This window comes from Macrobrachium rosenbergii, chromosome 13 (genome assembly GCF_040412425.1).
Source record: "Macrobrachium rosenbergii isolate ZJJX-2024 chromosome 13, ASM4041242v1, whole genome shotgun sequence".
Classification (NCBI taxonomy): Eukaryota; Metazoa; Arthropoda; class Malacostraca; order Decapoda; family Palaemonidae; genus Macrobrachium; species Macrobrachium rosenbergii.
The window spans coordinates 12139905-12160373 of NC_089753.1; the positions used below are offsets into that span (position 1 = coordinate 12139905).

The 20469-nt window shown below is 41.5% G+C and overlaps 1 protein-coding gene across 2 annotated transcripts in view; it reads left to right on the forward strand.

Moving 5' to 3' along the window:
- LOC136844907 (tyrosine-protein phosphatase 10D-like) overlaps positions 1–20469 on the forward strand; it is a 273677-nt gene that overhangs the window by 184752 nt on the left and 68456 nt on the right. For both annotated transcript variants that reach the window (XR_010855005.1, XM_067114230.1), the window contains exon 14: positions 19583–19713. Coding sequence is in view for 1 of the 2 variants with exons in the window: in XM_067114230.1 (XP_066970331.1) it covers positions 19583–19713 (131 nt within the window). In the remaining variant the exon portion in view is untranslated. The remainder of the gene's footprint in view (positions 1–19582; positions 19714–20469) is intronic.

Consider the following 20469-nt stretch of genomic DNA (forward strand, 5'->3'; position numbering starts at 1 on the left):
GAGGACTTATAGCCCTTCGCCTTCCATGAAGTCTTCTTCAACTTGGGGATAGCAGATGGAGCTCTATCACCCAAGGAGGAAGACTTCACAAAACCTGCAAAAGAAGATACAGATGAAGCAGGGGAGTCAAACAAAGGGGGCCCGCCCCAACATCCTCACCTACCTCACCACTTACCACCTGGTCCTGCTCCATACATTCATTGGTTCCAAGTCGAGATTTAGGGCGGCAACATCCTCCGAGACCTCGGCGTACATGATGTCCACTTGAGGTGGCTGGGTCATCATCCCGGATCTGCTGGATGATAGGGGTGGCAAGTTCTTCTGGCACTGCTGCCCACCCGTGCGCCGGGTAAAGCAAGTCCCTCAACCTGGCGTCGAGGACGTAGGGCTTCCCGACGGAACATTCCTGCCAAACCCAGCCACCCAGGCCCGAGGGATTCCAAGGCAGACTTCTTGGAAGTTTCATCCGCCTGCAAGAAAACCAACAATTAGTCAGGAATGAAAAACCATTCGGAGAATATAAACAACGTATCGTATGAGGAGCATGGACCGGAGGAAAGAAGACTTTCACTTACCGACTCGTCTTGGATGGTTGAGGAGAGAGCAAAGCAAACCTCACAGCCATCAGGGTGCCAAACAACCAGGTCGTCCAGTCGGACCGCACAACCAGCGTGGGTCCGGCACACTCACGTGACCGTAGGGTTGTTGAAGGGAGGCGGTACACCCCGGCTCCTCACAGCGAACAGTCTGTAAAGGTAACAGTACATGAACCTCACACTCTAAGCAAAATAAAGCTGGCAAGGCCGAAACTCAACTACAACCGGAATACTCCGGCGGAGAAGAACTACCAAATTAAACTGGGCCAATAAGCTTTAAATTACACAGAGTGGAAGGTAAAGGATTCAGACCCCGGAAGACTCCGGGGAATGAAGGGAACGAGAAACCAGGAACCAACCATAAGGGCTGCCAGAAAAATAACGGCGGAGCCCCGGGTGTGGGACCGGAATCACGTATATATATATATAAACAAAATAATAATAGATAAACAGACTTATCTAAAAATAAAAAAAAATAACAATGATGGTAACCCTCCGGAGACCGGAGGGATCCGTTGCTATAATGAAATAAATCCTTCCACATTACTTCCCCCCGCCGGAGAAACAAATGGGTAAAATGATCAATGTTCATAACATACGGCGGAGCCACACCTAAACCCAAACCTACGTAACTCGATGGGGAGACGAGGTTGAGACAGGATTCGAACACGCTCGAGCAAACAAACCACCCACCCCACCACAGCGATGCTGGGGACGATATGGGAGGGAGCGAATCCCTCTACCAATAGGAGGAGTCCCTGACTCGGAGAAAACGCCATCTAGCGTCACCCAGAGCACGCAGTCGCAAAGGCTGAGGGGGAGGGGGGGGGGGGGGGAGTAGGCTACCAGGAAGGAACAGGAGACAAGGAGAAACATGACACCCGCTCAACTGCATCCTACCTCCTTCCCAATGAACTTGGAGGGTAAGCCTACTCAGGAAGCTACACAACCCAAAGCCCAACTCCTCTCCTAGGCGTAGCCTAATATAAACCTAACCTAGTATAGGTTAGGAAGGGAGAAAGGGTGTAAAAGGAGGAGGAACCAACAGGGAGAGAAATTTTGTGCCGAGAGCCAACCAGGAACGAGAAGGGGATAAGGGGCGACTAGCCTAGAGGAAACACATCCAAAGAACTCGATTCCCCAAATGGAGGAAGAGGACTAAGGGGCTCACTCTGACCCAAAAAACGATCCCTGAGGAAACAGCAACAAAAACTCCCTCAACCTGATCTCCCACCCAGGGCAAGGGATGGAAACCCACACTCCACCAAATAACCAAACATAAAAAAACTAAAATGTGCTTCAACAGAAGTGTAGCCTACCTCGGGGAAGCGGTTAGATCTGAGGCTGCCAACACCAGAGGTAAACTACACAACAAAAAAAAATAAACAAATAAAATAAAAAAACTAAAACTAAAAGAGAGCACCATCTTCAAGAATAAAATAATAGCCTAGTGAGACTAAAATGAAAAGGAACCCAACCTGGTGGGGGTACCTGGGACGGGCAACTCTCTAAGAAAGGCCGACAGGCCAAAAATGCAAAACAAAAACTAAAATTGGAGGGGGAGCCACCGCAAGGAACCACCAGGAAGGGAACCAAGGGGGCAAAATCTATCTATAACGACTAGGAGAAAACTCCAACCGAAAAGAACAGAAGGAGTCGCCTCGCAATCGACATGGCTGATAGGGGACGCCGTGGCGTCATAAGAAGATCTCAATATTTATGAAAATACGAGACCAAAACAGCCAAAAATAGATCAAAACCCCACAAGAAGATGGTACTTAACTTGAGATGGAAAAGGTGCTCGAAGCCATCGTAGATGAAGAAAAAAATCCAAAATAAAATGGACGAGCACACAAAAGAAACAGAACGATTCACGTGCTAGAAAATGGAATGAGGTAGGTGGCGCTGGTGTCGCCGTCCTGGCGGGTGTTGAGTGTGGGGCTGTAACGGCTCACCGCTCTTTTCGGGGTTTTGATAAGGAGATCTTTCGAGTATATTTCCGTGGTAGTGGTATTTCACTCACCCTTCATTATACCGACGTCTTCTAAAGACGATCGACTGGGGGTAGTAACCCCAGCTTTCCTGAAAGCTCTTTTTCTCTGGTATATCTAGCATTGTTATACCTAGAAATTCGTGCTGTAATGGAATTTCACCGGCTGACACGGGACTGAACTCAGAAAAGTTAATTGTGTCTTAGTTTAACCAGACACTGAGTTCATTAAACATGCTTCTCCTAGGTTTCCAGAAGGATTAGATTTATTTTACGTGGCTAAATACCAACTGGAACTGGTTAAAAGCAAAACTATTTTATTCTTATTCTGGAATTTCGAACCACATTATGACAAGAAATGATTTCTATCACCAGAAATAAATTCATTCTAATTCTTCATTGGCCGAGGAGAGTGATTAGGCCAACAACTTGAATCCTGGTGAAAAGCTCTACCCACCTCCAATGCAGAACTGTTTCTAAGCACTTAGACATTCACTGAGCAAGTTTGGAAAATCTAAGATTTATTCATAATAATCAGAAGGGTTTTGACTTGGTTTGACTATGCAGGCAATTGATGCATTCTCTGTAATAAGCCAAGTTAGTGGCTGCTAGTTGTTTTAACATTCATGAACTGACATTGCCACAGATGGAGCTAGTATAGTTATTTTTACTACAAACAATGCTTTTAGATGCACTGGATTCCGTTCCTGCATAATGAAGGTATCAATTTCTAAAAATGGCTATATAGTATATATATATATATATATAATATATTTATATATATATTCAACACACACACACACACACACACAAATATATCTATATATATTTATATTATATAGGATATATATATATATATATATATAGTTTTTATTCACTTAACATATATATATATATATATATATATATATATATATATATATATATATATATATATATATATATATATATATATACATAGACACACCACACACACACTGTATATATGGTATGCAACATTATTATAAATATAATATACTTAATAACACACACACACACACACACAACATTATATATATATCTATATATATATATATATATATATATATATATTGATTTATATACACAAACACATTACACACATATATATATATATATCATATATGTCATATATATGCTATATATATATATATATATATATATATATATATATATATTATATATATATATATAAATGTATATATTATATATATATATATATGTATATATATATATATATATATATATTTGGTGGACACAATGACAAAAAGTGAAATGGCTAAGTCAAAAGTTCAGGAAAAATTCAATATACTTTTATTTAAGGAAATTCAAACATCATTTTTCTACATATCTACCATCTAACTCTACACACAGGCGCAAAATCCCCTCTGCAACCCTTCTTTGTAGAAATTTGGGGCCTTTATATTAAACCATGTTGAAACTGCATGTTTAGCAGCATCCAAAGAAGGTCAAACTGGACTTCTTAAGTGTTCCATTGAGTTTTGGGAACAGGAAAAATCTGAAGGAGCAAGATCAGGACTATAAGGAGGATGTGGAAGAGTTTCCAAGAAATTTCTGTAGGACTTCTCTTGCAACCCTTGATGAATGTGCTGGAGCGTTATCATGATGGAACAAAATTCTGTGAACTTTCCTCGACGTTTTTGGCCAATGCAGTCTTCAGTTTTTGCAAAACACCTTTGTAGTAGTTCCCGGTGATTGTTTTTGTCCTTCAAGGAAATCAATCAAAATCACTGTTTTGGGTCCCAAAACACTGTTGCCATAACCTTCTGGGCAGATCTCGCCACTTTGAACTTCACTGGTGCAGCTGAACCTCTTATGTAACCATTGCTTTGATTGAATTTTTACTTTCTGGGTCATATTGATGGATCCAAGTTTCATCTCCAGTAACAATCCGGTCAAAAAACTGATTCATTTGATTCCATCTTCGTTAAAACTAAATCAAGAAAGTTCAAGATTTGATGCAGTTGGTCTTGACTTTATTTGGGACCCCACGTGCTGAAAGTTTACTCAAACCAAGATTTTCATTTAAAATTGAAAATGAACCATTGGAGATCCTCATCATTAGCTATCATATCGATAGTAATCCGTTAAGATCTTCATCCATAGATTCTGCACCAAAGCCACAATTCTTTCATTTTTTGCAGTCGATGGTTTTCCCTTACTCTTGGGTTGTCTTTGAGGTCCTCCCCACCATCCTTAAATCGCTTTATCAATCATAAACAACTGATTTAGATGGAGAAGAATTCCATAAACTTGTTGCAAAGCTTCAATAATTTTCCTGGTTTCCAATCAAGCTTGGTTGAACTTGATGTTAGCTCTCATCTCAAAATTTTTATTTTCCATGGGTTCAAACCCTTTTCTGAAGCAGATGTTAACACCACAGTAGCAAGAGGATGACTGAGGTAACAAGTCTATATGGATCACTACATCACAGATAATTGTTTACTTAAGTATTTGGGTTGTTTCATTCCTGTGTAAATACATCATTCAACAATTTTTCTGGAACTTTTGAACCCTCGTATTTATGTGTAATATATATGAAGATACATTTGTATATATATGTATATATAAAATATATTGTCACCAATTCACACGACAGGTGCAAATGGCATATAGGAGTTACCTCTTCTCCTATAACCTTCAAAATAGCTGAATCTCGTGAGATTCTTCTCTAACTGTGGGTGAGCACCAAACGATACACTATGGTTACTCCCATTTGATCACGTAATGGAACTGGTACAATGGCACATTCTCCTCCCAGTTGCTAGTGTACCTTCATCTATGTGGCTTAAAAAGCCTCCAAGCTGCTCAGCCACTCACTGCTTGAAGTTACATTTCCACTGGTTGCTAAACACTGCTTGTTTAGTTTCAGTCTTTCCTACAGTCTCAATCTTCCCCACACTGCTCTTCGTAGTTTGCTTCACCCGGCCACCTTTGACCACTTGACCAACTGGCTTTGACTGTTGTTGTGTCTGATAACAATCTTGACTATAGTGTCCTGCTCTTCCATACTTGAAGCAGACAACATTAGTCTTCTGTATTTGTCTTGAGAAACTGGATGTTGAGAATTAACATTCGATGTCTTTGTACTGGTATTACCACTAGAAGGATTCCCATTTAACAACTTGTCCGTGTAATTTGGATGAGACCTAAAACCTGTGCTTTGTTGGTTCTGGTACTTGACATTATAATCCCTTTTGCTACTAATAATATTATAATCTTCACTCAGTGTAGCAGCTTGGTCAAGTTTCTTAACCTCTCTCTCTCTCCTCTCTCTCTCTCTCAGGCTCTCTCTCTCTCTCTCTAGGCTCTCTCTCTCTCTCTGTTCAAAGAATCTTATGTGTTCAGAATTCCTCTTGGTATTGTTCAAGGACTACCAGTTCTGCAAGTTCGTCCATAGATTTGACTTTAGCAGCCTCCAGCCATCGTTTGAAAAATCTTTTCACTTTATAGGCATAATCCAAGAAAGTCATATTGTCAACCTTTCTCAAAGATCTGAATCTTTCATTATAATACCCAGGGGTCATATGGTAAACTTGTAGCACATTGTTTGAGTGCCTTGTACTCTTTGCACTGATCAGCTGATAAGGCTAAATAGGCACTTCTTCCTTTACTTCTTTGGCTGAGTCAGTTGAGCTTCAGACTGTCATTTGATGGGCGGAGTTCAAACCTCATTCTTGGCATATGAAGAGTTAGAGAATTTATTTCTGGTGATAGAAATTCATTTCTCGCTTACTGTGGTTCGGATTCCACAATAAAGCTATATATCCCGTTGCTAAAGTAACCAATTGGTTCTTAGCCACATAAAATAAGTCTAATCCTTCGGGCCAGCCCCAAGGAGAGCTGTTAATCAGCTCAGTGGTCTGGTAAAACTAACGTATACTTACTTTTTTCTTCCTTTACCAATCAGAACACTCTGTAAAAAGACTGACCATTTATCTTCTGGCCATCCCATACCTGAAGCCACTTTTTCAAAGTGATAAAAAAAATCATTTGGAGCTTCTTCTGTAAACTTTGGAATTAACTTCTGCACTCTTACCACCTCAAATACAGGGTCTGAATTATCTTGGGTAGGGTTAGACGGCGTTACAGGTAATTTGGAGCTCTTTCTCTTTCTTCTGCTGCTCTTTCTCTTTCTTCTGCTTCTCTCTCTTCTCTTTCTTTTCTTTCTCTTTTCTCTGATTTGTGATTTAATCATACCGCTAGACAGATTTCCCCTACAACTAGTTCTTAATGGGTGGCGGGTTGCGCTTCTCCGCTCAGCTACCACTCTGTTGGTCGCGAGTTCAATCTCTGACCCAGTGAAGAACAAAGAGGAATTTGTTTCTGGTGATAGAAATTCATTTCTCGCTATAATGTGGTTCGGATTCACAATAAGCTGCAGGTCCCATTGCTAGTTAACCAATTGGTTCTTAGCCACGTAAAAATAAATCTAATCCTTCAGCCCTAGAGAGGCTGTTAATCAGCTCAGTGGTCTGGTTAAACTAAGATATACATAACTTTTTAGCCACTGCTAAAGCAGTGCACTGTGCCTTAGTCAGGTTGGATTCAGATAACTCTTGGATTGATGGAGCTGCTAAAAACTCAACATTGAACAGAGTCATTTTCTCTATATACTCAAATAAATAATTCACAATACAATGCAAAAACAAAACAAAAACAAAAAAATAACACCACCTATATAAATCATAAACCAGAGTGATATTTTAATTTGTTCCTGGGTCTGGGCACCAAATTCTATTTGTCATGAAGTGTTCCAAGTACCTGATTATTACACTACTAGTGATAGAATTCAAGTCTTACCTCACTTACAACCAGATACCTGAACTCTCATAACAATAAAAATACAACTGAGTACTCTAAAGGCAACAGTGACCCCTTGAAAATTATCAACAGAGTTTATCAAAACAAGTGTGAGGCATCAACATTTAAACAAGAAATATATTAAAGCAAAATGGCAGCACTCCATTAATGTAACTGTCTCTCCAAGTTAGAGTCATATCAGTAAAAACTGAAGGAACAAAACATATGTATCACTATGATTTATTAGTAAAGTTATTCCTACCATTGGTGGTTACTAAATGAAACACTATTGTAAAAACTTTAAATATAAAAATTTATTTTTAATTCAAGATTAATAAAATCAAAATTCACAATTTAAAGATAATTTACTATCACTTGAAATAAAAATTCACAATTTTACTTGAAAACACAAAATCTAATTAATTCTTGAATTAAATCACAAATATTGATTTATCAAGAAATTAAATTAAGCAAGCAAAATTTAAACTAGTCAGAAATACTTAAGATTTGAAAAGAAAATCTAAGTAAATGAAAATTAAATCAAGCATACAGTGTTGAATTATTAAGAAACATTTAAGATACTAAGTAAATAAATGTTAAATCACCACAGTATAAAATGTGAAAAACTAAGAGATTATAAATACACAAAATATGGCAAAGTGTTAAATTCACAGAGAACTAAACAATTAATTAAAAAAGAATCAAATAACTCAAATGACATTAAGAACACACTATTACACAAGACATAAAAAATGAAATATAGTGTAAATTCACTATAGCAAAAACCCTCTAATGTATTGACCTTATTATACCATTCTTGAAAATGAAATACAGTGTAAAATCACTCAAGTATTTTAAGTCATGACTTAAATTGTAAAAAAATATTACAATACCTGTAAACTGCAGTTGTGGCCGTCATCAAAAGTTACCTTAACTGTTGTGGCACCACGAAACACTCAGAATTCACACTCACAAAAATGCAACTTCAAGATTTCACAAGAAATTTTAACAAACACTATAGAGCGACCAGTACAAAATCTTTATTTTTATGTTACCCGAGTTGAAAACCACGTGATCCATCGCCAAACGGGATATATCGGAATGAGGCCAAAACCACTAGGAATTTGGTCACTCTCCTCCTCTTAAGAAACGCCACCTCCATAACATCGAGGCCCAAAGCCCACACCTTCATGTTTTTGTATATAAGGGATTTTGACAAAGGAAAAATCTATTTCTGAGAAGGTCCCGTGTCACCCGGTGAAATTCCATTACAGCACGAATTTCTAGGTATAACAATGCTAGATATACCAGAGAAAAAGAGCTTTCAGGAAAGCTGGGGTTACTACCCCCCAGTCGAGCGTCTTCTAGGAAGGCGTCGGTATAAAGAAGGGTGAGTGAAATACCACTACCACGGAAACCTACTGAAAGATCTCTCCTTATCAAAACCCCGAACAGAGCGGTGAGCCGTTACAGCCCCTACACTCAAACACCCGCCAGGGACGGCGACACCAGCGCCACCTACCTCATTCCATGCTAGCACTAACCCCAGACTTGGCATGTGCAAGTAGGGGAGTACTAGGTGATTCAGGGAGGTCACCGGGTGACACAGGACCTTCCTCAGAAATAGATTTTCCTTTGTCAAAATCCCTTTTCTGAGTCCAGTCCTGTGTCAGCCGGTGAAATAGTGATAGAGAATCATGCCAAGGCTGCAACTACAAGGAAAAAGAAATGGGGTAATCTGAAGAAAAAGGCAAAAATTTTACGAAAATAATTTTAATCAAGTAATCTCTTTCATGTAGCAAGAATACTAAAACTAAGGTATACTAAATCTAAGGCACATCAAAAACTTAATACTATAAAACAAGTGGGAGGTCCCCATCACGACGGGAAAAAAAACCCCAAAAATCTTAAAATTACTTAAAGCAAGGTGAAACATGAAATGTGCATAAAATAATTGCAAATACAACCTTAATACTATACACGTAAACTTAGGCTAAACACGTAAGAGACAAGATCAATGAAAATTAACATTAAGAACATATACATATATCTGGGGTACGTGGAGCCAAATAAAAACTGTCCAGTACCCCATAAGAAAAAACAATCATGGCATGTCAGATTACACTTTTCCATCAACAGATACAAGATACATCAATATGAGGAGCCAGGCAGTGAGGTATAATCAACCAGGAGAATAAGCAGAGAAGTAAATGAGGCAGGCGGGCGGGGGGGAAAGGAAAGGATAAGGATATGATTATTTAAGGTGGGGAGATGACACTTCCCACAGCTATGGTAGAAAATTTCAGGGCTTCGAGCGATTTTAAATAGTGGCGTTTAAACACTAGAGGTGATTTCCAACCCGTAAATTTAGATAACTCTGAGAAGTCCATATTATGAAAGTAATTAATGGAAGTAGCAACTGCTCGAATATCATGAACCTTAGGAACTGAATCTGGGTTGGCCTGTTTAATGAAATACAGAATTTGTTGTCTTATAGCATTCAGTGAAAGAGTACCACCTTTCTCCCTGATAAAAGAGGACCCGACTTACTCTGTGGAGTTCTTAAAAGGTAAGATTTAAGTGTATAAACTGGACATAAAGACTGGTCTTGAGGAAGGGGCACCACCTTCCAAGGAGACCACCTGTCCTGTGGGTCTTTGTTCTTAGCTAAAAATCTAGGGTCAGGGGAAAGGAGGACCTCTCCAGACGGGAGGAAGTTCACAAAATTATCACCTCTAGTGAGAGCCGACAGCTCTGAGATTCTAGCACCTGAAGCCAAGCTAATCAAAAATAAAGTCTTCCTTAACAGATCCTGATAAGAGCAATGAAAGTTATCCAACTCTGATGCTAACTTAAGGACGTCATTGAGAAACCACGTAACAGAATGTGGGCGTGATACTGGTCTCAGACGAGCGCATGCTCTGGGGATGGATGAAAAATAGGAATCTGTAAGGTCGATTTTAAAGCCGTAAAGAAATACTTTCTTCAATGCTGACTTGACTGTGGTAATAGTGGCCGGAGCAAGGCCTTTCTCAAACAGTGATCTAAAGAAGGAAACTCCTAAATTAGTCGTCATGATTTTGGCTTCAGATGCTTTCAGGAAGGAGGCTAATTTTTTGACTGCTGAGTCATACTGTCTAAGAGTAGAATCTCTTTTATCTGATTCTAAAAACAGAGTGTTGACAGGGTCAATGTTCGCTCCTTTTGGGCTGTGAATTTTATAAAGTCCATAAAACTAGGGCATTCTGAATTCTTGAGGAAGCTGACACAGTCTTGGTTTGTACTGTCTGGGTCAGAATGGGCTTGGGAATCCGAAGACTCCGTAATCCCAGTTCCTGAAGAAGAGGGAACCAATTGCTCTTCGGCCAATAGGGGCTACTAGGGCTGGTTGACCTTTGAATGTCCTGAGTTTGTGTAATACTTTCAGCAGTAAATTTATTGGAGGAACAGATAAATCTTCTCCCAATTGTTCCAATCTACTGTCATTGCGTCTGTGGCGACGCCTGAGGGTCCAGGTTGGGGGCCACATAACAGGGGAGCTTGAAGTTGCTCTCCGTTGCGAACAGATCCACTTGGAGGCCCGGAACCCGGCAAATCCATTTGAAAGATTCCACGTCCAGGGACCACTCCGTCTCCAACGGAGTAGTCCTGGACAGGGAATCCGCCACCACGTTCCGCACCCCGCTAGGTGGGTGGCTGACAGGTGCCAGCCGTGCTTGTTCGCCAGGGAGAAGATAGCAACCATTACTTGGTTTACTCGACCTGATTTGGAGCCGCCCCTGTTGATGCAATGAACTACCACTGCGCTGTCCAACACCAGCCTGATATGAATCCGGTTGGGGGCGGATTTTCTTCAGAGTTAGAAAGACCGCCATAGCTTCCAGGGTATTTATATGGAACTGCTGAAACATTGTGGACCACGTTCCTTGTACTTTCTGTTTTGGTGAATATCCCCCAGCCGCTTAGGGAAGCGTCTGTGTGAACAACTAGTGCCGGAGGGGGAAATTGAAGCGGAACTGTTTTGGACAGGCCTCTGACTGTGGTCCAAGGCCGCAGTCTTGTCTTTAAGATTTGAGGAATAGAGGAGACCTTGTCTCTGAGCTTGACATTTGCTCGACTCCGCCACACTCTGTTTATGTCTTTTAATTTTGCTTTTAAGAGCAGGTCTGTCACTGAGGCAAATTGAAGAGACCCAAGGACTCTTTCTTGGGATCGGCGGGATGCCGATGGATTTTTGAGAAATCTCCTGGTGAGAGATGCTATCTCTTTCCTCTTGGGAGGCGGGAGAGATAACGTGTGAGAGGACAGATCCCACTGGAGACCCAGCCACTGAAACCGGGACTCCGGAGTCAGGCGGGACTTCTCTCTGTTCAGTTGAAAACCCTAGCGACTCCAGGAAATTGATGACTATGGACGTGGCCTTCTGACACTCCGGAACTGTTGGTGCCCAAATTATCCAATCGTCTAGGTACGCTGCTAGGGATATCCCTCGAGACCGGAGTTGTTGTACTACCGTGTCCGCCAGCTTGGTGAATACCCTGGGCGCAATGTTCAGACCGGCGGGCATGACCCTGAAGGAGTAGGCTTGATTCCCGAGTCTGAAACCGAGGAACTGAGAGAAGTTCCGCGCAATCGGGACGTGATAATAAGCGTCTGAAAGATCGATAGAGGTGGTGACGGCTCCACGCGGAAGTAGAGTCCGTACCTGAGCTACCGTAAGCATGCGAAATTTGTCGCATTTTATGTAGAGATTTAGACGCGACAGATCCAGGATCACTCTTTGCTGATCGGAGTCTTTTTTGGGAACAGTGAATAACCTGCCTTGAAACTTTAGGTGCCTTACTTTCTTTATTGCTCGTTTGTTGAGCAATTCTGTCACGTAATCCTGTAGGATTGATGTGGGTGGCTGGTAAAATCTGGTTAGAGGAGGAGGGTTCTTGATCCAGCTCCATCCTAGTCCTTTGGACACAATGCTGTGTGCCCAAGGGCTGAAGGTCCATTGGTCCCTGAACCAAAACAGGCGACCACCTACCTGTGTTCTCTCTCAGTGGGAGGGAGCGGGTTTATTCCCCTACCACGTCCAGGTCTTCCCCTTGGGGTGGTGTTGGGCTTTCCTCTATGAGGGACTTTGCCTCTTCCTCCCCTTGCAACCCTATTAAGGCCGTGAAAGTAACCACGGCCCTCATATGTGGGGTTGTATGCTGGTGAAGCCACATAAGAGGGTGCAGCTGGTTGGACCAGCACATACTGTTGGGGGTGAGCCTTGGAGGTAGAAGGCTGGGCTACTGCCGAGACCGGGACGGCTTGGACTACCGCCTGATGGTGGGGCCTCTTATGCCTCCTGAAGCGTTTGCCTCCTCTCGTCTGGGGGCCGGCCGATTCTGGGGTCTTGCGCTTATAGGCAGAAATGCCCCAGCGAGAGCGCAGACTCTGATTGGCCCATGTAGCCTCGGCCATAACGCTTGTGACCTCCTCTTCAGGGAAGAGGTTAGGTCCCCAGATCGAGCTTTTTAACGAGCTTGTTAGGCTCGTGGCGGATAGTAGCATCGGCAAAGATGAACTTCCTGCATTCCAGTCTGGCCATGATAAACTCATACAAGTCAGACTGGAAGCCAGCCAGCAAGGACTTAGCCAAAACCTTGGAAAAATGGCTCGTCCGAGCAGGAGACGGCAGTAGCTCTGTAAGGCAGACGGAGTTCAAGGACCGGGCTAACTTAGTCCGGGCATCAAACTCCGCCTTCAATAAGATTCCGGCAGCTTGGGGAGCTGCTCACTGAAATTGCGTGGAAGCGCAGAAGGGGTCCAGCTTCCCGACAGTGAAAGTGGACGGGGCGTCCACCCAGAACTCATTACTTCCTGGGAATACCAGGAAGTAGGGTCTGTTTCCTTAATTGTGGTAACGGATTACCATCAAAGCATGCTCGGGCCGTAGCCAGAGCAACTTTGTCCAAGCAAGGGGTGGGAAGGTCTTCTCCCAGGGCGAACATCGTAAAGTTGCCCTTGAAAGGAGTCAACTTCGTATTTTCTGCCTGCCACTCCGTCAGAGTGCGCAGGAGAGCCGACTGAGCTTGGTCCCTAGGGACGATGACAGTCTCCCTAGGAACCTTGTCTGACCGAATCCAAGCTTCCTCCGTAAGCCTCACGAAGCCTGGATAAGGGGGCAAGAGATCGGGGAAGAACTCCAATTCCTCCAACCGTCTCGTGCCAAGACCATCAACTGTAAGCTTGCCATCATGTTGGATGGCCCGGAGTCTGAAACGCCAAGGGTTACCGACATCGAACGGCGGGAGGTCCGCAGTGTCGGGGATAACATACTGTGGTTCTGCTGGGGGTGGGTGAGCCATTCCTGCCAGTATGTTATCATGACTGGCCAACTTTTCAGTTATTTTGTCAAATCTGGAATCTAGGTCCTCTGTAAACTTTTTATAAAGTTGATTGGCAAAGGCCTCTGCATCAAAAAGCAGGCTGGCGAGGAGGGCTTGGTTTTGCAGCCCTCTTACTCGCGCCTTTGCTGGAGGAACCAGACTTGCTCCCCCGGAGGCTACAGGTCCTGAAACCTTAGCCTTCGACGGGGAAGGGCGTGCCTTCTTGGAAGTCGAGGACTTGTAGCCCTTCGCCTTCCATGAAGTCTTCAACTTCAACTTGGGGATAGCAGACGGAGCTCTATCACCCAAGGAGGAAGACTTCACAAAACCTGCAAATGAAGATACAGATGAAGCAGGGGAGTCAAACAAAGGGGCCCGCCCCAACAACCTCACTTACCTCACCACTTACCACCTGGTCCTGCTCTGTATTCATTGGTTCCAGGTTGAGATCCAAGGCGGCTACATCCTCCGAGACCTCAGCGTAGAGGATATCCACTTGAGGTGGCTGGGTCTCATCCCGGATTTGCTGGATGATAGGGGTGGCAAGATCTTCAGGCACTGCGGCCGCCACCCGTGCGCGCGGGTAGAGCAAGTCCCTCAACCTGGCGTCCGAGGACGTAGGGCTTCCCGACGGAACATTCCTGCCAAACCCAGCCACCCAGGCCCGGAGGGATTCCAAGGCAGACTTCTTGGAAGCTTCGTCCGCCTGTAAGAAAACCAACAATTAGCTAAGAACGAAAAAGCCAGTCCGGGAACCTCATAAACAATATACAATATATGAGGAGCATAAAACGGAAGAAAAAAGACTGTCACTTACCGACTCATCCTGGACAGTTGTGCAGAGAGCAAAGCAAACCTCACAACCATCAGGGTGCCAAACAACCAGGTCGTCAAGTCGGACCGCACAACCAGCATGGGTCCGGCATACTACGTGACCGTAGGGTTGTTGAAGGGAGGCGGTACACCCTGCTCCTCACAGCGAACAGTCTGTAAGTAGAAAAGTACATGAACCTCCCACCTAAGCAAACTAAAGCCGGCAAGGCCGGAAACTCAACTACAACCGGAATACTCCGGCGGAGAAGAACTCCCTTATCATAAACTGGGCCAATAAGCTCTAAATTACACAGAGTGGAAGGTAAAGGGCTTCAGACCCGGAGGACTCCGGGAATGAAGGAACGAGAAACCAGGAACTAACCATAAGGGCTGCCAGAAAAAATAACGGCGGAGCCCCCTGTGTAGGACCGGACTCACGTATATATAAAATAAATAAAGGAGCGTACTCCTGTAGATAAACAGACTTATCTAAAAAATGAAATAATAATAAAAAAAACAATAACAATAATAACAAGTGATGGTAAATACTCAAGAGACCAGAGGGATCCGCTCCTTATATGATGTAAAAAACCTTCACTTACTTACTTCCCCGCCGGAGAAACAAGACGGGCAAAGTGCTCGTATGTTCATAACATAAGCCGGAGCAATTATATTTTACCCTATCTACGTAACCCGACGGGGAGACGAGAGGTATGGGATAGTGACTCGAACACGTTCGAGCAAACGAACCACCAACCCCAACACAGCGATGCTAGGGACGGTATGGGAGGGAGCGAATCCCTCTACCAACAGGAGGAGTCCCTGAACTCGGAGAAAACGCCATCTAGCGTCACCCGCGCGAGTAGAGCAAGGCTGGAGGGGGGGAGGGGGGGGTGGAGTAGGGGAGAGAAGTAGGCTACCAGGAAGGGAACAGGAGACAGGGAGAAACATATCACCCGCTCAACTGCATCCATCCCTCCAAGAAAATGAAACTTGGAAGGGTAGCCTACTACTGGAAGCTAACGCAACCCGAAGCCCGACTCCTTCCTAGGCGAAGCCTAATATGGACCTAACCTAGTATAGGCTAGGAAAAAGGAAGGAGTGCAAAAGGAGGAGGAAGCAACAGGGAGAGAAATTTTGTGCCGAGAACCAACCGGGATCGAGAAGGGGGGGCAAGGAGGCGACTAGCCTAGAGGAAACACATCCAAAGAACTCGATTCCCCAAATGGAGGAAGAGAACTAAGGGGCTCACTCTGCCCACCAAAAACGACCCCGGAGGAAACAGCAACAAAACTCCCTCAACCTGATCCCCACACCAGGGCAAGGGGATGGAAGCAAACAAGCCTACTCCACAAAATAACCATCACACATAAAAATTAAAATAAAAATGTGCTCAATAGGAGAGTGTAGCCTACCTCGGGAAGCGGTTAGATCTGAGGCTGCCGCCACCACCAGAGGTAAACAACAAAAAAATAAACAAAAAATAAAATAAAAAAATAAAATAAAAGAGAGCACCATCTTCAAGCATAAAATAATTAGCCTACTTGAGACCAAAAATAAAAGGAACCCAACCTGGGGGGGGTACCTGGACGGGGGCATCACTCCCAACAAAGGCCGAGTAGGCCAATGAAATGTAATTCATAAAACAAAAAGGGGGAGCCACCGCAAGGAACCACCAGGAAGGGAACCAAGGGGTTAAAATCTATCTATAACGACGAGGAGACAACTCCAACCGAAAAGAACAGAAGGAGTCGCCTCATGGGTCGACATGGCTGGCGGGGACGCCAGTGGCGTCATAATAAGATCTCAATATTTATGAAAATACAAGACCAAAACAGCCAAAAAATAGAACAAAACCCCACAAGAAGATGGTACTTAACTTAGAGATGGTAAAGCTGCTCGATGCCATCGTCAGATGATAGAAAAAATCCAAATCAAAGAGAGACGAGCACACAAAAGAAACGATGCAGTCACGTGCTAGAAAATGGAATGAGGTAGGTGGCGCTGGTGTCGCCGTCCTGGCGGGTGTTGAGTGTAGGGGCTGTAACGGCTCACCGCTCTGTTCCGGGGGTTTTGATAAGGAGAGATCTTTCGAGTATATTTCCGTGGTAGTGGTATTTCACTCACCCTTCTTTATACCGACGTCTTCCTAGAAGACGCTCGACTGGGGGTAGTAACCCCAGCTTTCCTGAAAGCTCTTTTTCTCTGGTATATCTAGCATTGTTATACCTAGAAATTCGTGCTGTAATGGAATTTCACCGGCTGACACGGGACTGAACTCAGAAATACCATTGTAACTTTCAAATATTCTACCAGTGAACAGGGGCACAGAAACAATTGCTACCCCATGGTTTCAACATTTAAATAGTGTTTTATCGGCCTTCTTATTTTCATATTACACTGTAGTGTTACAGGAAAAGACATATATATATATATCTTATATTATTTATTATATATATATATATATATATATTTATATATAATCTATATCGATATATTATATATGATATATATATATATTATATATTATTATTAATTTTATATATACAAGATAAAAGAATATTATATATTGATATATACAATAAAAATTAATAATTCAAGAAACCAGTAGTATATGAAGTATACAGACTATGATATATATATATATATAGTTATTAGCAAAATCAGTCATTTCACTGAAATGACTGAAATTTCAGGCAGATAGCGAAATACAATTGAGACAGACCCCCCATAGCTAAAAACAATTCCACTGGTGCTGCCATCCTCTTACTACAAAACCCGGCTTGAATGAGGTCTCACTGTTTTCATGTATTATTAGCTTATTATTATTATTTAATCTCCCCTGATATTTGAAAACTAGTACTTATTTTTCACGAAATCATTTATTTATCATACAAAAACATATACAAACCGATATCCGGCAATTCCCAAGATCCATGATGTTTTTGAACCAGCTGCCAAAGCTATCAGGGCGGCGCCATACGTGTCAGTTTTTGGATTTCAGAACTGAAGCTTCCTTCATAAATACACAAGCACAGTTTATGTCCAACAAAAACATTCTGTGAAAGTAAAAAAATATAAAGGATACAAAAGAATCGTAATTTGTGTATACACTGGTTTATCATCCGATCTAGTTTACCATGCGATCATTAAAATTTCGTCCAAAAACATGATTTCATCATATGCATCGTGTATAGGGCGAGAAGTATTTTCAGCTGATTACACTAGGCTAGGCTTTCTGTGCCTGTCTCAGTTTCGGTAGACACCATTGATAATGTATATTATATCTGAGTCAGCTTATAACTAATAAATAAGCCCAGAAGCAAAAGTTCATCAAGTCAAATGCGAAACTTCATACGTTACATCAGTCTTACCAACCTTGTGACTTGTCTAAGAATTCATTACTCTATCTTAAAATTAACAACTACATATTACTGCGTGGAAATGACACCAATCCTATTAATAATGTCAAAGTACTACTCTATTAATCCTGGATAAACGGTTTAAACGCCAAACAACAGACGTACTGACATTTAACAATCGAATCAAGAAACAGCCGATTGCCGATGTCAGTTACCGGAACTATCACGTTTATTAAGGGTTGCGTTACAGTTGTCAACTTGTTTAAAATGTGCTCATTTTCAGTCGTCACTTCCATAAATAAAAATAAAATGATCTTGTTCACCCTTCACGTAATGGAGAGCAAAGTGTTATGAAAATATGCCACAAAATTTATGGCTGTAGTCGTGGCAGAAGAAACGAATAATGTGCAGGACACAAAACGTTTTGGAAGAGGCAAAAGCAACACCTGATACTGTCTAAATCACACCTTTACTTCATTTATTTTACTGCATTTATAGATACTTACATTTTTTAAGCCCAGCTTTCATGATTTACGAAAAAACAAATCTCTGAAATGCGTTTCATTTAGCAACTAATGGCTGTGATGGTGCCGGTAAAATGCAATCGGCTGATGATTTTAAGCAAGGTCTAGAGACCTTGATTTTAAGAATGTAACATTATCAGAATGCAAATGGCACCTGATCCCTATGTTCATAAAGTATAATACGATAATATGACAGTAATATAATTACATTATGTAAAACAACAGTTATAGTAAAATTATTATTCTTAATACAATTGTAGAAACCTTTAGCAATCTGTCAGGGTAACAAAACTGGGGCCAAGAGCCATCTCAATCTTCTTTTAAAACATGCTTTTTTCCAATTTTTATGGGGGGACTTTGGCTTTGGGGTAGACTTAATGTGCAGGTCTAAAAGAACAAAAAGCAGGCAGATTTTTATATTATTGGGAAACGAGAGCCAGAAAGAATGAGGAAAACATTGAAAGGTGCCAGGATTTCAGAACTCGACAGAGCGCTTGTAAAGTGGTTAAGCTCCAGCGTAGCAAAGGTGTAAGCATTTCCCGGGAGATGCTTATGGAGCAGGCCAGAATTTTCATAAGGAACTAAATTTAATGAATGATTATTCATAAGCTTTGTTTTACTTTAGATAACACAGCAATATGTATGTGGAATGAGCTGGCAAGACTTTGTTTACCTAGGGGGTTTTAAGGGGTGATTTCCATCATCTGGGATTTTTGTGGTCCGGCAGTGGCCTGGTCCCAAGGGTGCTGGTTTTATAATGTAAATATCAAAAAATATATATATATATATAATATTATATATATATATATAATATATATATATATATATATATAAGCAATATATATATATCCTCCTATGTAAAGAATGAAATGAACAAGATTTGAAATACTGGTTTAAGTTTAAATTTACAAATTTTTAAAAGCTGATATACTTCCTTTAAATAAAATGTTTATTAGGAACAAACTCTGAGCAAGTCCTACAAGAATTAAACTATATAATAATAATAATAATAATAATAATAATAATTTTACTACTGAACAACAATTTGTTAATATTTCTCAACATTGATGTATTTTATATTCTTTTATAGCACCAAATCCAGTCAAGGGGATTAGTTACCAGCTTGATTCCCAAAATATTACTTTCGAGTGGCCGAGACCAGAAGGAAGAATTGACTACTATACTTTTGTGTGGTGGAATGCAGCAACCCCTGAAAGGAAGGTAAGTTCTGAAAAAAATTAAAAAGTTTACATTTTCTTTAAAAGTTTTTTTTAATCCTACACTGAACTTATTTCCACTCATGATACAGTACTACAGTTTTCTCATGTTATGCAGTTGGATTATATTCTATTTTGGTCAGTTTTAATGGGAAATGCTGAATATCAAACCAGATTTATTTATGTAAAAATAATAGGGGAAGACTGCAAACGATCATCACCAGCTAACGCCCAAAGTTTGTAGCAATGATTTTTTGGCTCCAAGTACCACTAAATATCCCTGTTTTAAAGTAAACATAAATACAGGTATTGCACCAAATAATCAGTTTATTCTGTACTCATTTATTTTCTATTAGCACTATGCTTGGCAGAATTGCATCAATGTTTATGGCACTTTGAGCACTTAAACTCAGTTATACACATAGTTATACCCTTAAAAGATCCCCACACAGTTGTTCAGAAACCACTTGAAGATTCACAATACATGTCCTTACCCAAAGGTCTTAGAAAATAGCTCACCATGGATTGAAACTGACTCAACAAGAACTCTAAAGTACAACAGGGTGCCCTCTTTATGAATATGTGATGCTTGCTTATGCACAACCAAGGTTCACAGGAAGAAGCTGTACATTAGTCATACAACAATTTTCTGCACAGTTTTTCAATATCTCCAGCAACAAAGCAGTGCTAATGGAGCACTACTGTGATTTGTGGTTTTATATTACTGTATTCTGTTCCATTGTTTCTGTTACTGTGCCCA